Source organism: Oncorhynchus mykiss, chromosome 14, assembly GCF_013265735.2.
Source record: "Oncorhynchus mykiss isolate Arlee chromosome 14, USDA_OmykA_1.1, whole genome shotgun sequence".
In the NCBI taxonomy this organism is placed as follows: domain Eukaryota; kingdom Metazoa; phylum Chordata; class Actinopteri; order Salmoniformes; family Salmonidae; genus Oncorhynchus; species Oncorhynchus mykiss.
The window spans coordinates 15,790,803-15,804,541 of NC_048578.1; the positions used below are offsets into that span (position 1 = coordinate 15,790,803).

The following is a 13,739-nucleotide window of genomic DNA, read 5'->3' on the forward strand; positions in this document are numbered from 1 at the left end:
TCATCAATTAAGTACATGTGAGGAGAGAAAACCCGCAGACACTCGGCCCTCCGTGGAATGAGTTGGACACGTGAGTTAACCTATCTGAACAGTACGCTACAGCAGTGGTTCCCAAATGGTGGGGTGCGTGAGGGGTCGGCAGGGGTGTGGGGGGGGGGGGGGGGGGGGGGGGTGCGGGGTTCGGACTGAGTTTTAAGGAACTCAGTCTGGCTTTAAATGTACTCTTGAAAGTTGTAATAGTAGAATGCACAAGGTGCAATTTGGAAATTGGGTCGTGCATCATCAGTTTTCCTCTTGTCATTGCATAAATTAGAGAGCTATTTATAACTTGTCAGAAAGGTCCAGATCAAGTAGCCCATGTCAGCTAAAAAAAAATTATTTCGTTTTTTTAGCCCATAGATATAGTTGTAATTTTTTTGTCACTCAAATATCACATGAATACACATTAGACATAGCAAAATGTATAGAATTGCAAGAAAATATGCTTTAAAACGGCTAAATGTTCTTTGCGCCCCATGACAAAATGTGTAGAATTGCAGGAAATAAGCTTTTACAAAGAATGCTAAATTCTCTCCACCAACAAGAGGGGTGTGAACAGATTGTGACATGAACAGTGCTTGTGCCCATAGAAATCTTCTAAGAAGAATGGCGCCGGAGGTTAAGGCTGCCGTTTTACAGACTCCTAACCAATTGTGCTATTGTGTGTTTTTTCACCTTATTTGTAAACGTATTTTGTACATAATGTTTCTCCTACCGTCTCTTATGATCGAAAAGAGCTTTTGGATATCAGGATAGCGACTACTCACCTCGTACTGGACACAGATTTGTTCTTTAACGAGTCAGACGCAAAAGATTTACTTCAGACACCCGACAAGGCCCAAATCTTGTCATTCACATGAAGAAGCGACAGAGATATTGGGGACGTTCTTCGGGGTGCCTTGTAAGGATCCGACGGCAGGTGGGCAATCTGCCTTTACCATCAGTCCTATTAGCCAACGTACAATCATTGGATAACAAAATAGGCTAGCTACGATCACAAATATCCTACCAACGGGACATTGAAAATCGGAATATCTTATGTTTCACTGAGTCGTGGCTGAACGACGACACGGATAACATACAAAAATAAAATTAAACCATCTTGTGTTCAGCGAAATAACAACACAATGTCAAATACAGGAAGCCTAGTCGAATAATTAACATTCAATCACATTAACCATTATTCTCTAGCAGGAATGTCATTAATCGTCCGTATGTAGCCAAACATAGCTGCTGCTCATTCCGGTTTGCTCTATGGTCAAAAAGAAAGTAAGGCCCGCGTCCATAGAGACACACACCAGCTCTACTGGTAGTACTGTTACTACCAGCAGTACTACACCTGCACCTGTTGACGACACAAGTTGTTCTGCTTCCATGAGCACATCCAACGCTAGCATCAATAATTATACATTTGTTGTTAGCCCAGCTAGCATGGACACTGACAGTTGTGAATCTGATGAGAACTAGATTGATTTGGGGTTCACTTATATTGGGAGTAGTGCCTTTCCTCAGCCACAGTGTGTTATATGTGCAAAAGTACTATCTCACAACTCAATGAAACGTTCACTCTTGCGCAGACATTTAGAAACAAAACAAGCCTATTTGAACATGCATATAATTATTTTGCGAGAATTAAGACAACTTTCAAGTAGTACGATGTATAAAAGCAACAGATACCATTAATAAGAAGGGGCTAGAAGCGTCTTATATGGTGAGCTACCGAGTGGCTAGGACAGGCAAGCCCCATACTATTGTGGAGGACTTCATTCTTCCTGCTGCCGCGGATATGGCTGGGACAATGCTGGGGGAAAAAGCCCCCAAAAACTATACAGACAGTGCCTTCATCAAACAACACTGTTTCACGACGCATCAGTGACATGGCAGGAGATTTTGAAACAATTACTGCTTCGCATACAAGCCAGTGAATTCTATGCGTTACAGCTGGATGAGTCAACAGACGTGGTGGGCCTGGCACAGCTCCTGGTATATGTCCATTATGTTTATGGGTGGTCAATTAAGGAAGACATTCTCTTCTGCAAACCACTGGAAAACCAGGACAACAGGAGAGGACATTTTTAAAGTATTGGACAGCTTTGTGACATCAAATGGACTTTGGTGGTCAAGATGTGTTGGTATCTTTAGTGATGGTGCAAAAGCCATGACATGCAAGCAGTTGCTCCTGACGCCACTTGGGTACACTGCAGCCTCCACTGAGAGGCTCTTTCTGCCAAGGGAATGCCTGACAGCTTGAAATACATTTTGGGCACTACAATGAACATGGTTAACTTTGTTAAAGCAAGGCCCCTGAACTCTCGTGTATTTTCTGCACTACGCAATGATAAAGGCAGCGACCATGTAACGCTTTAACAACAGACAGAAGTGTGCTGGTTATCAAGGGGCAAAGTATTGAATTGAGAGACAAGCTTAAAGTTTTCTTTACTGACCATGATTTTCACTTGTCTTGCATGATGATGAGTTTCTCACAGGACTGGCCTATCTGGGTGATGTTTTTTCTCACCTGAATGACCTGAATCTGGGATTACAGGGACTCTCCGCAACTATATTCAATATGCGGGACAAAATTGAGGCTATGATTAAGAAGTTGGAGATGCTGGCACTAAGACGGCACTCAATGAACTGTATACGGCCATAAGAAAACAGGAAAATGCTCATCCAGAGGAGGCGCTCCTAGTGGCCTGTGAATTTAATGCAGGGAAACTGAAATCAGTCTTACCTCATTTCTATCAGAATGTCATCTATACAACTAGAGGTGAAAAAACGCTAGATCACCTTTATTCCACTCACACAGATGCATACAAAGCTCTCCAACACCATTTTAAAGTTTTCTGAAGACACAACGGTGCTAGGCCTGATCACCAACAACAATGAGACCTGGCATTGTGGTGCCAGGAAAACAACCTCTCCCTCAATGTCTGCAAGACAAAGGAACTGATCGAAAAAAACAAGCGTTGACTACAGGAAACGGAGGGCCGAGCACGCCTCCATTCACATTGACGTGGCTGTAGTGGAGCGGGCCGAAAGCTTCAAGTTCCTCTGTGTCGACATCACTAAGGATATATCATGGTCCAAACTCACCACCATAGTTGTGAAGAGGCACGACAATGACTCTTCTCACTCAGGAGGCTGAAAATATTTGGCATAGGCCCTCAGATTCTCAGAAGGTTCTACAGCTGCACCATTGAGAGCATCTTGACTAGCTGCATCACTCCTTGATATGGAAACTGCTTGGCAGCCGACCGCAAGGTGCTACAGAAGGTAATTCGGAAGGCTCAGTACATCACTGGGGGCGAGCTCCCTGCCATCCAGTACTTCTATACCAGGTGGTGTCAGAGGAAGACCATAAAAATTGCCAAAGACTTCAGCCATACAATTCATGGACTGTTCTCTCTGTTACCGCACGACAAGCTGTACCGATGAACCAAGTTTGGAACTAACAGGACCCTGAACAGCTTCTACCCGCAAGCCGTAAGACTGATAAATAGTTAGTTAAATATTTAACCAAACAACTACCCGGACTCTCTGTATAGACCACTTTTGCACTACATTTTTTTTGACTTTTCACATACTCTTCTGCTACTGTTTACTATCTGTCCCTCTATTCATATGTATATCAAATCAAATTTCATTTGTCACACGGACCGAATACAACCTTACCGTGAGATGCTTACTTACAAGTCCTTAACATGCAATGCAGTTCAAAAAATAGAGTTAAGAAAATATTGACTGAATAAACTAAAGTTAAAAAAAATGTAATCAATAAAATCTAAAAGTAACACAAGAAAATGACATAACAATAATGAGGCTATATACAGGGGGCACCAGTACCGAGTCAATGTGCTGGGGTACAGGTTAGTCAAGGTAATTTGTACATGTAGGTAGCAGTTGACCTAAATTCCCTCGTACCCCTGCACATCGGCTCGGTACTAGTAATACAGCCAAGTTATCGTTACTTATTGTGTATCTATTTTTACTTATATTATCATGGGTTTTACTTTTCTTAGTTTCTCAATTTTCTTTCTCTCTGCATCGTTGGGAAGGGCCCCGTAAGTAAGCATTTCACTACACCTGTTGTTTACGAAGCATGTGGCAAACAAATTGGATTTGAAACATGATGTCAGAGGTGAGACTATCTGTTCACTGCCTCAGGGAAGAGTGGGTGGTGGTGACGGGGTGTGTCTGTCTGGTTGCTCTATACAGCTTAGAAAATGGTACTACCATAGCAAAATACAAGAAAGAAAGATTCTCCAGGTGAGAAGACAAAACATCTGAGAAACAGGCGGCTTAAACATAGTCAGGAATCCTCAAAGAGCCTGAGCTTCTCACCATTCGCGTGTCTCACAAATATAGTGTGACTTACAACGCTAATGGAGGACCCCTTTGCCTTTGGGTACGGGTGACTCAAGGATTACACACAGACACACACGCAGGTCTTTGTAACACCCCTGTGTGAGATTACTGTACCAGCATAGACTTTATATTGCTCTCACTGAAGATCAACCGAAAGATAGAAATCCCTGTATTTGCCCGGAGGTCTTAAGTGAGAAAAACTAAGGGGTGTGTCTTTGATTTGAAAAGAACAAAGACAGGGCCCCTAGTCAGAACGAGACAATGACCTGAACAATACCTGGAAGGAACTCCACACATATACTTACTGTGTATGTTGGACTATAGAATGTGAACATATTAGTCTGTTCGACCATACAGAGCGCTGCGCTCACTACTGTTTCACATACAGTATATCCCAATGTGAATCTTTACGGCTGAGTGAAAACACCCATTATTAGTCATTTATGAATTCAGCTATGAATTGTCAGAATAGAATGAAGCCCCACAGAGAGCTAGGAATGCAACTAAAAGTATTTTTTCTTTGTTAGTTTTGACCCTTATTTGTTTTAAGTTTTCTTCAATGTTATTGTTTTTTGTTGACTATAAAATAGTATAAGTTCTCTTTAGTGGTGAAAGAGTATTCGGATGTCTATGGGACAACCTAGTAAAATAAAGGTTTAATTGAAAAATAAAAACGGTTCTTACCAGGGTTGTTGAGCAGGTTGTTAAGGTCCTCCTCCAGTAGCAGGTTGACAGGGGAGTCTCGGCCCGTGTCCCAGTCCATGTCTCCGGCTTCACTCTCGCCATGGCCACTGTCCTTGGTGCTCTGACAATCAGTGTCCTGAACGCCGGTCCTTCAGGGAAGCAGACAGGGGAGTGTCAGGGACAGTGAGGGAGGACATTTTAGAACCAACGTCAACCATCTTGTGGAACCATCATTATGACTGTCCTGTTCAATTTTCCCACATTTGGATGGGAGAAAGTTGATTCCATTCTGGAAATATGCTGATCTGAGCTCAATATAATAGTTTAAAGGACCAGTGCAGTCAAAACCTTCATTTTCCTGTGTTTTATATATATTGCCACATCAAGAGGTTGGAACAATACTCTGAAAATTATGATAATGCCCTTTTAGTGTAAGAGCTGTTAATAAAGACTGCCCAAAGTTTCTGCCTGTTTTGGTGGGATGGAGTTTGGGCCTGTCTTGTGACATCACCAGGGGGCAAATTAGTTAATAGACCAATAAGAAATGTAGTTCCAAACCTCTCTCCTCCCAGACAGTCCTAGCAAAAATATTGCTTGAGAAATTGCTCTTTGCTAAGAAGCATTTTTTTTTTTTACAATTTAATAAGGTTGCAGCACTCCACCAATCAGGTGGCCAGATTGAAGCCACTCCTAAGTAAAAGGCACATGACAGCCCGCTTGGAGTTTTCCAAAAGGCTCCTAAAGACTCTCAGACCATGAGAAACAAGATTCTCTGGTCTGTTGAAACCAAGATTGAACTCTGGCTTGAATGCCAAGTGTCACATCTAGAGGAAACCTGGAAACATCCAGGTGAAGCATCGTGATGGCAGCATCATGCTGTGGGGATGTTTTTCAGCGGCAAGGACTGGGAGACTAGTCAGGATCGAGGGAATGATGAACGGAGCATAGTACAGACAGATCCTTGATGAAAACCTGCTCCAGAGTGCTCAGGACCTCAGACTGGGGCGACTCTAAGCACACAGCCAAGACAATGCAAGAGTTGCCTTGGGACAAGTCTCTGAATGTCCTTGAGTGGCCCAGCCAGAGCTCGGACTTGAACCCGATCGAACATCTCTGGAGAGACCTGAAAATATCTGTGCAGTGACGCTCCCCATCCAACCTGACAGAGATTGAGAGGATCTGCAGAGAAGAATAGAAGAAACTACCCAAATACAGGTGTTCCAAGCTTGTAGCGTCATATCCAAAAATACTTAAGGCTGTAATCACTGCCAAAGGTGCTTCAACAAAGTATTGAGTAAAGGGTCTGAATACTTTTGTAAATGTGATATCTACGTTGTTTTATATTTAACAAATTTGCGGACATTTCAAAAAAACTGTTTTTGGTTTGTCATTATGGGGTATCGTGTGTAGATTGATTAGGGCAAAAAAAAAGATTTTAGAATAAGGCTGTAATGTAACAAAATGTGGAAAAAGTCAAGCGGTCTGAATACCCTCCAAATGCACTGTACTTCTAGGTGTTTTAGTGTTTAATGATAAAATACCAGAGACTTGAGGTATAGACTGATAACAGAACATGCTCCCTGTCAGAGACGTTATCTGAGCAAGTCAAAGCCAGACAGACCTGGTCCCAAGGGAGATAGCTAGGCCAATCAGGCCAGAGACAGGAAGTCTCACCCAATCAGGTAGACTAATGTCACCTCTCAGTGGGGGGGGGGGGGGGGGGGGGGGGGGGGGGGGGGGGGTCAACATGTTTTTATGTGTCATGATGACACATAAAAACAGATAACCGAGTAGAGGAGAAAAGTCTGCATTGTGCCTGTGTCTTGTTTTAAGATGATCTCAATGAAAGAAAACACTATGACAGACTCTTCATTCCTCGTGTTAGCTAAGAAGCCGAACCAGATACAAACCTCTCACGCCATATAAACCTCTCACTATAGATGATAATAACATTGTGGTCATTGGATGTGCTGGTTCCTGCCCTAGAGGCATGAGTCAGGGCAGCGAGTCATGCTCTAACATGCCCCCTGACACATTGACTGACTGGCAGACCACCTAGGTTATGAGACTCTCTTCCTGTTACTGGCAGACTGAGGGCAGAGGTGGTCCTCCGGTTTATCAGACACAAACCTGAGCTCTATTGCCTAGGTATATTCATAGGAGCATTTGAAACTATAATTATTTATAAGGTGCCTTCGAGCAGAGAAAAACATCTTAATGGGATGACTTGTACATATAAAGGATTCATATAAATAAAAAACACGACGTTGTAAATATATACGCTTTTGAGATAAGTCAACATTTTGTGAAAAAATACATAATGAAAATCTCACATAAACGATGCGTGTAGCGGTAGTAGTGATCAACAGCCAAATGGCTCTGAAACAAAGGAGGGATAATTAAAAGAAAAAGGGAAGAAAATGAAAAAAAGAAAGAGGAAATGTACTCACCTGCCAGCGCGATAGGAGTACTTGTTGCCTCGGAAGTTGGGTCTCGGCTGCAGCTGGCCCTGGTGGAGCAGGGAGAGGAGCTGGGAGATCTGCTGTAAATTGGCAGGAGGAGAGAGGCGTTAGGAGACAGTAAGCCTGTTTCCAGCCAACCTTTTTATGTTAAGTCAAATAACACGACAGGTGTGATGGAAAGACTAAGTGTCGGTACAATTTCATTAATGTCGATAGACATTTTGTTCGTTGGACATGGTGCGATATTTTTGTGTCTGTAAACAATTACAATGGAAAAGCTTTTAAGCGTAAATATTAATAGAATAACCATCATGTCGAAGTAAACTTGCAGTCACAAAATACTATGTTTTGTGGTCCTCCCATGACGACTTTGAAAACCATGCAGCTTATTAGGCTACAGATGAAATAAATAATGCTGGTGAAATGATCATCGGTGCTTGGCTGCTAATATAGTAATAAAAATGATCGCATCAGGTACCGTCTGCACTGTAGCCTATCTGCAAGCTGTTGGTGCCAAGACCAGAGTGGGCACATTTGCTCTTTATCAAATACTTTTTGTGCCAAAATCATCGACAAAGTTAACAATTGATTGGAAACACATATAACTTTTTATTCGGTACATGGAAACTTAAGCCCAAAAGTGTTTTTTATGTACCTTTCATCATCACGCACAGCATTTTATTCGCAAAAAGTCAGTTTGATGGAAGCGCACCTCTAGTGGGGAAATTCTCAGATTTGAGAATATCCGCATGAAAATATGTCACTAATTGGATGGAAACCAGCTACTGATATTATAACACAGAAGTCAGAATAACAAACTAGTGCTTGGGGAATGTAGTGTATTGAGGCTGTTTGGACAGTTTTATACCAACTGTATGGGATATCGTTTAACTCCCTGACAAAGGCAATGCCGACAAACGTCAGAGTTTTTAATCTACTAAATTGAACAGCATGTAAATACCATGAAGTGCTGTGGTTCTCATTGTTTATCTATGTTCATGGTATATGTTGGTTTAACTGTTGCAACATGTGAAAGAAAGGTGACTTTCTGTGGGAGAGGGAATGGGTGTCATTCAATTAGACAATTGGAGCGGTTTGTGCTGGCATCTTTTTTATAGGACCGGATGTGCTGCTAACTGTGGCCCCAAGCTCAGAGAGGAAACAGGCTTTGTGATGTGAAGAGAGGGAAGTGTGTGTGTGTGTGTGTGTGTGTGTGTGTGTGTGTGTGTGTGTGTGTGTGTGTGTGTGTGTGTGTGTGTGTGTAGGCACATGTATGTGTTGCACACAGAGGGTCGAGGGTGGACAGGAAAGTGCTTTTACATAAAGGACTATTCTTCTCTGACCAGTTTCCTTCCAGGATGAACCTCCGAAATATGAACGTGTGGAGGCGGAGGACGGGGGGACTCTAAAGCCAAAGTGCCAAGTGGGGCGAGCGGGCGGGCGGGGGTGCAGGAAAGGTGGGTCAAGAATCAGGCCTCTTCCTGCTGTTAAAATGGAAGTCACATGAGGCCTTCAGACCTTGCCAGACTCTATGTTCTAAGCCCATTGGGTGTTGGCATTGTCGACTGCATGAATTCTCCCTCAATGAGGATGCATCGTTTGACTAGCACAGCACTTCTGGAGTAGTTGGAAACCAGACCTTTACAGTTGCTGTTTTTCTTTGCTTAAAGTGAGCTCAGAAATAGCAATTTGGGCCATTTGTAACTGACGACTCGAGGTCCTTACATGTCAAGGCAGTATTACCTTACACTACAGACATATCAGAGCTTACTTTGGCTGGGCTTCCCCCTTAGAGAATAAGAGTGGTCTACTCATTCTTCCTGGCATTTTTCCTCCCCTGTATGAATCTGTTATGTGATATTGAGTAAAAGGAGAGATTGCTCGGGGGGCACAGAAGTAGACAGGATTACAGTGGCTGACACATGAGCACCTGAATAAACTCAATGCTTTGGCTCCAGCATCATCTGTCAGCTGTCCCCTCAGGCTTCCTATATGTAAGCTAAACACCAGGCCAAAATAGCAGAGAGGAACAGAGGGAGAAAAACATTTGCTCTCAGGACATTCAATTTATATTCCTATAGGTTACACTTAATTACTTACAGTAATTCTTTAAGTGAAAAAAAGAAGGCCTATTTACGAAACAAAAGTCTGTTATTAGTTAGATGTATATACGGTATCATCTAACATGAGAATGATGGAAATCAAGGTAATGCATTGCATGATATATACCAAATGTGCATTCATGTTTGTAGTATTTATAACTAAAATGTTTATTACCTGTACTTCTGGAGAGGCAGCAGACAGCTCGATGGAGTTGTCTCCGAAGGCAGCCATGGAGAGACGGACTAAGTTCCTCAGTATCCGTCTGTGGTCTTCAGCATCATGTCCACCTCTGGTGTCTGTGTTCTTGGACTTTCTAAGTGTTGCTACCTGGGACACTGGGGAGGATGGTTCTGGCTCTTCAACGTCAGGCCTAGCCTGGATCTCAGAGTTCCCATGTCTCCTCAGGGTGCTGTTCTGAGAGAGTGAGGAGGACAACGAAGGGTTTCTTGCCTTGCGCAGGGTTCGGTAAGGAGTGGTGGGTGTTTGAGGGAGAGTGCCGTCCAGCTCGATGCTCCCAGGTTTCCTGAGTGTTCTGGTATGGGAGACTGGCAGCGTTGCGCCCCCATCAGGGTAGGCCTGGGAGTGGACTGTTGGGTGCATGGAGGTGGCTATGCTGTATTGCCTTTCGGTTTGCTGCTCTTCAACCACCAGGGGCATAGGGGAGAGGGGCTGGGCTTCATCCTCGTCTTCCGGAGGGTCCTCCCTTCGTCCCCTCAGGACTGGCACCAGCTGGATGTCCGTCTTCCTGATGTTCTTCTGTGGACGGCGAGGGTGACGCGTGTAGGTGGACTCAGCCATCCTGCAGTTGTAGGCATGGTTGTCTCGTTTCGTGGGTCTACAGAAGGTGGTCACCAGGGCAACAGCCAGGAGAAGCAGGAGGCAGCTGGCCCCAAGGCATATGGCCATCATCATGGTGAAACTCAGATGGCCACGGTTACCAGGGGCTGAGTTCTTCAGATGGTCCCGCAAGTTGACGAAAGTCACCTCCAAGGTGACCTTTGTCACTAGCCTTGGAGAGCCCTTGTCCGATACAGCGATATCCACTTTGAAAGTCTTCCCAATGAGCTCTGTCGCATTGGTCGTGTTAACATACAGTTGTCCAGTAGTGTCGTCAAGTCTGAACAGTCCTGTGGGGTTTCCATCTGTGATCATGTAGCTGAGTCTTCCATTGAGGCCAGAGTCTAGATCGTTGGCCTTGATGGTAGTGGCCAGGAATCCTGAAAGTCCATTTTGTGCAGAGCGATCGATCGGAGGATAGGTGGAGCCTTCTTCAGCACCATCCCCTAGCTCTGTCACCATCTCCCCCTTCTCTGCGTTGACAGGTACGCTCACAAAGGCTATGCCTTTCTTTGGCATTGGCTCCTTGATGACGGGGTAGTTGTCATTGACATCCTGGATCTCGATGAGTACCATGGCAGTGCTGGTGAGGGGTGGATGCCCATGGTCTATGGCCTCCACGATGAAGGAGTAGGTTGGAGACTCCTCATAGTCCAATGACTGCTGGGCGCTGACTACGCCACTGATGGGGTGGATGGCAAAAGACGCCGTGGGAGTTCCCAGTTCATTGGACTCTCGGATGGAGTAGGACACCCTGCCGCTGAGCTCAATGTCCACATCATTAGCTTCTACCTTGAGGACCTGTAGGCCTACGGCATTGTTCTCCTTGAAGGAAGCCCTGTAGTGGGACTTGGAGAACACAGGGGCATTGTCATTCTCATCCAACACATGGACAACTAGGTATCTAACACATGACAGTGGAGGGTCACCATAATCCTGGGCAAGTAACGTGAGGTTATACTCCATGACCTTTTCGCGATCCAGGGTGCCATTGGTTACGATCATGTAGTTGTCGCCATGGATTTTCTTGAGGCGGAAGTGGCCTGATCCGTGCCAGATGTTGGCGTGCACATTCCCATTGTCCCCGGAGTCTGCATCAGAGACCATCACCAGTGCAAGGAATGTGTCCTCCGGTGCACCCTCTAAAACAGTTGCCACTGGGGAATCAGGAGGTGTCCAAGTCACGTGGATCCTTGGTGCATTATCATTGACGTCCCTCAGCTTGACGTGTAGTTTACAGTGAGAGGGGATGGCGTTGGGCCCAAGATCGCGAGCCTGGATGTCCACCTCATAAGAGTGTTTGTCCTCATAGTCCAGTTCGCCTTTTAAGGTCACTGCCCCACTCTGGGGGTGGACACTGAAAAGCTTCTGCACCTCAGGTGGAGCATGTTTGCTTAGAGAGTACTCAACCTCCCCATTGGCCCCTTGATCAGGGTCCGTGGCCTTGAGGTTGATGACAATAGTTCCACGGGCTGTGTCCTCAGTTAGTTCCACGGTGGGGGTGCCATCCTCAAACATGGGGCTGTTATCGTTAGAGTCCAAGACTTTGACTCTGACCAGAGTACTGCCCGACCTGGGAGGGTTCCCCTTGTCCCAGGCCACCAGAGTCAGCTCGAAGGAGGACTGCACCTCCCTGTCCAGCTCCTTTATCACCACCAGCTCTGCTTGCTTTGGCCCATCCGCAGTGCTCCTTACATCCAGGGCAAAGTGCTGGTTAACGGACAGTGAGTAGGTCTGCAGTCCATTGGGGCCGGCATCTGGGTCCACGGCTCGGTCCAGGGGAATCCGCATCCTCAACGTGGCCGTCTCAGAGATCTCCAATTCCTGCTTGCCACTGGGGAAGGTGGGGCTGTGGTCATTCAGGTCCATCACCTCCACCCGCACCCTCAGAAAGTGGATAGCACCACCTTTCCTGTAGAGGACACTGAAGGCCAACTCACACAGGTCCGAGCCTCGACACAACTCCTCCCGGTCCAGCTGTCCCAGAGTGGAGAGAGTTCCGTCGCTCGCTCCGATGGAGAAAGGCAGGGCTTGACCATGCTCCACGACCTGGAAATCCTCCAATGCCTCTGTCTCGCCTCTCTGACGCAGGTCATCGACCAGATGGCCGACCCTGGTGCCCACAGGCTGCTCCTCCCAGACTCTGTACATAACTGTTATTGGGGCCGGGTCTGAAGACTGGGCCCCAGAAGCAAGACACAGAACCAGCAGTAGAGCCAGCAGCATGACTGTGTGAGATATTACTGTCCTGTCCAGCATTTAAAAGGGCATGTCTAACACCCACTATAAACTACTGAGATAAGGTGGTGTAATTCTTTGCCCCTACTCTAAAATGATCTTCTTCAATTTAAATACTGATGACTGATGAAAAAAAGTTCAACCTTTTGATAGAAAATATCTCCTTTGAAAATAGCCTGCTACAGCAAAATGTTGAAAGTTCAATATCTGAGTTATAAATCAACAAAACATAGAATTATGTTTTTATCAGTAAATACCATGAATCAAACTGCTCATCCACCCATATTCTTACACTTTTACAGAGCTCTGAATATCAGCACAAAATATACCAACAATTACAGCTAAATCTATCAATGAAACAATAAAATGTATTTCCTAACAAAACAGAATTAAAATGAAATTAAAGATAACCCTACATCCTTTTTATACCAACAACCTTACAACCCTTAAGTTGAGTCAGAGAACCAAATTACAAACCCTATAACTATAACTCTTGCTTCCCTCTCTAACACATACATACACTCATAGCTTACTGCATTACTCACTCACACAGCTGCTGGCTCCCAGCCTCTCGGTTCATCAGCTTGTAGCTACAAAGTAAAGTTAGGAGAACACTGAGGAAGTTTGGATCTGTGATGATACAAGCAGGGGAGGACCCAGCCAATCAGAACAGGAGGCATGGAGCATATGCAAATCTGGACTCTAAAACAGAAAGAAAAAAAATGGGCCCTCAGGAAATTAAGCAGGAGTTGAAACAACATTTGAGTGCTTTTAAAGAAATGTGATCCTCCCTCTCTGCCCCCAGACCACATTTTGCCTTGTTCATTTTTTCCTGCAATATTCAAAAAACCATCAGAGCCTTGCATTGTGGATCTTTAACTCAGTAGTGGGCTTGAAGCTCTGCCCCTATGGGACTTTTAGCTGTAGGCCTGCTCTCCACTCAGAGCTGCATGATCTACGGTCTGGGCTCGCGACAGAAATCCTAAACACTAGATAGCACTTGCTGAT

The 13,739-nt window shown here is 44.9% G+C and overlaps 1 protein-coding gene across 1 annotated transcript in view; it reads right to left on the minus strand.

Moving 5' to 3' along the window:
• Positions 1 to 13,348, minus strand: part of LOC110488905 (protocadherin-12) — a 21,064-nt gene extending 7,716 nt beyond the window's left edge. The window contains exons 1-3 of the mRNA XM_021561363.2: positions 9,831 to 13,348; positions 7,542 to 7,633; positions 5,092 to 5,240 (exon numbers count right to left, since the gene is read on the minus strand). Of these exons, the coding sequence (XP_021417038.2) occupies positions 5,092 to 5,240; positions 7,542 to 7,633; positions 9,831 to 12,752 (3,163 nt within the window). The 5' untranslated portion in view covers positions 12,753 to 13,348. The remainder of the gene's footprint in view (positions 1 to 5,091; positions 5,241 to 7,541; positions 7,634 to 9,830) is intronic.
• Between the last annotated feature and the right edge of the window lie 391 nt (positions 13,349 to 13,739).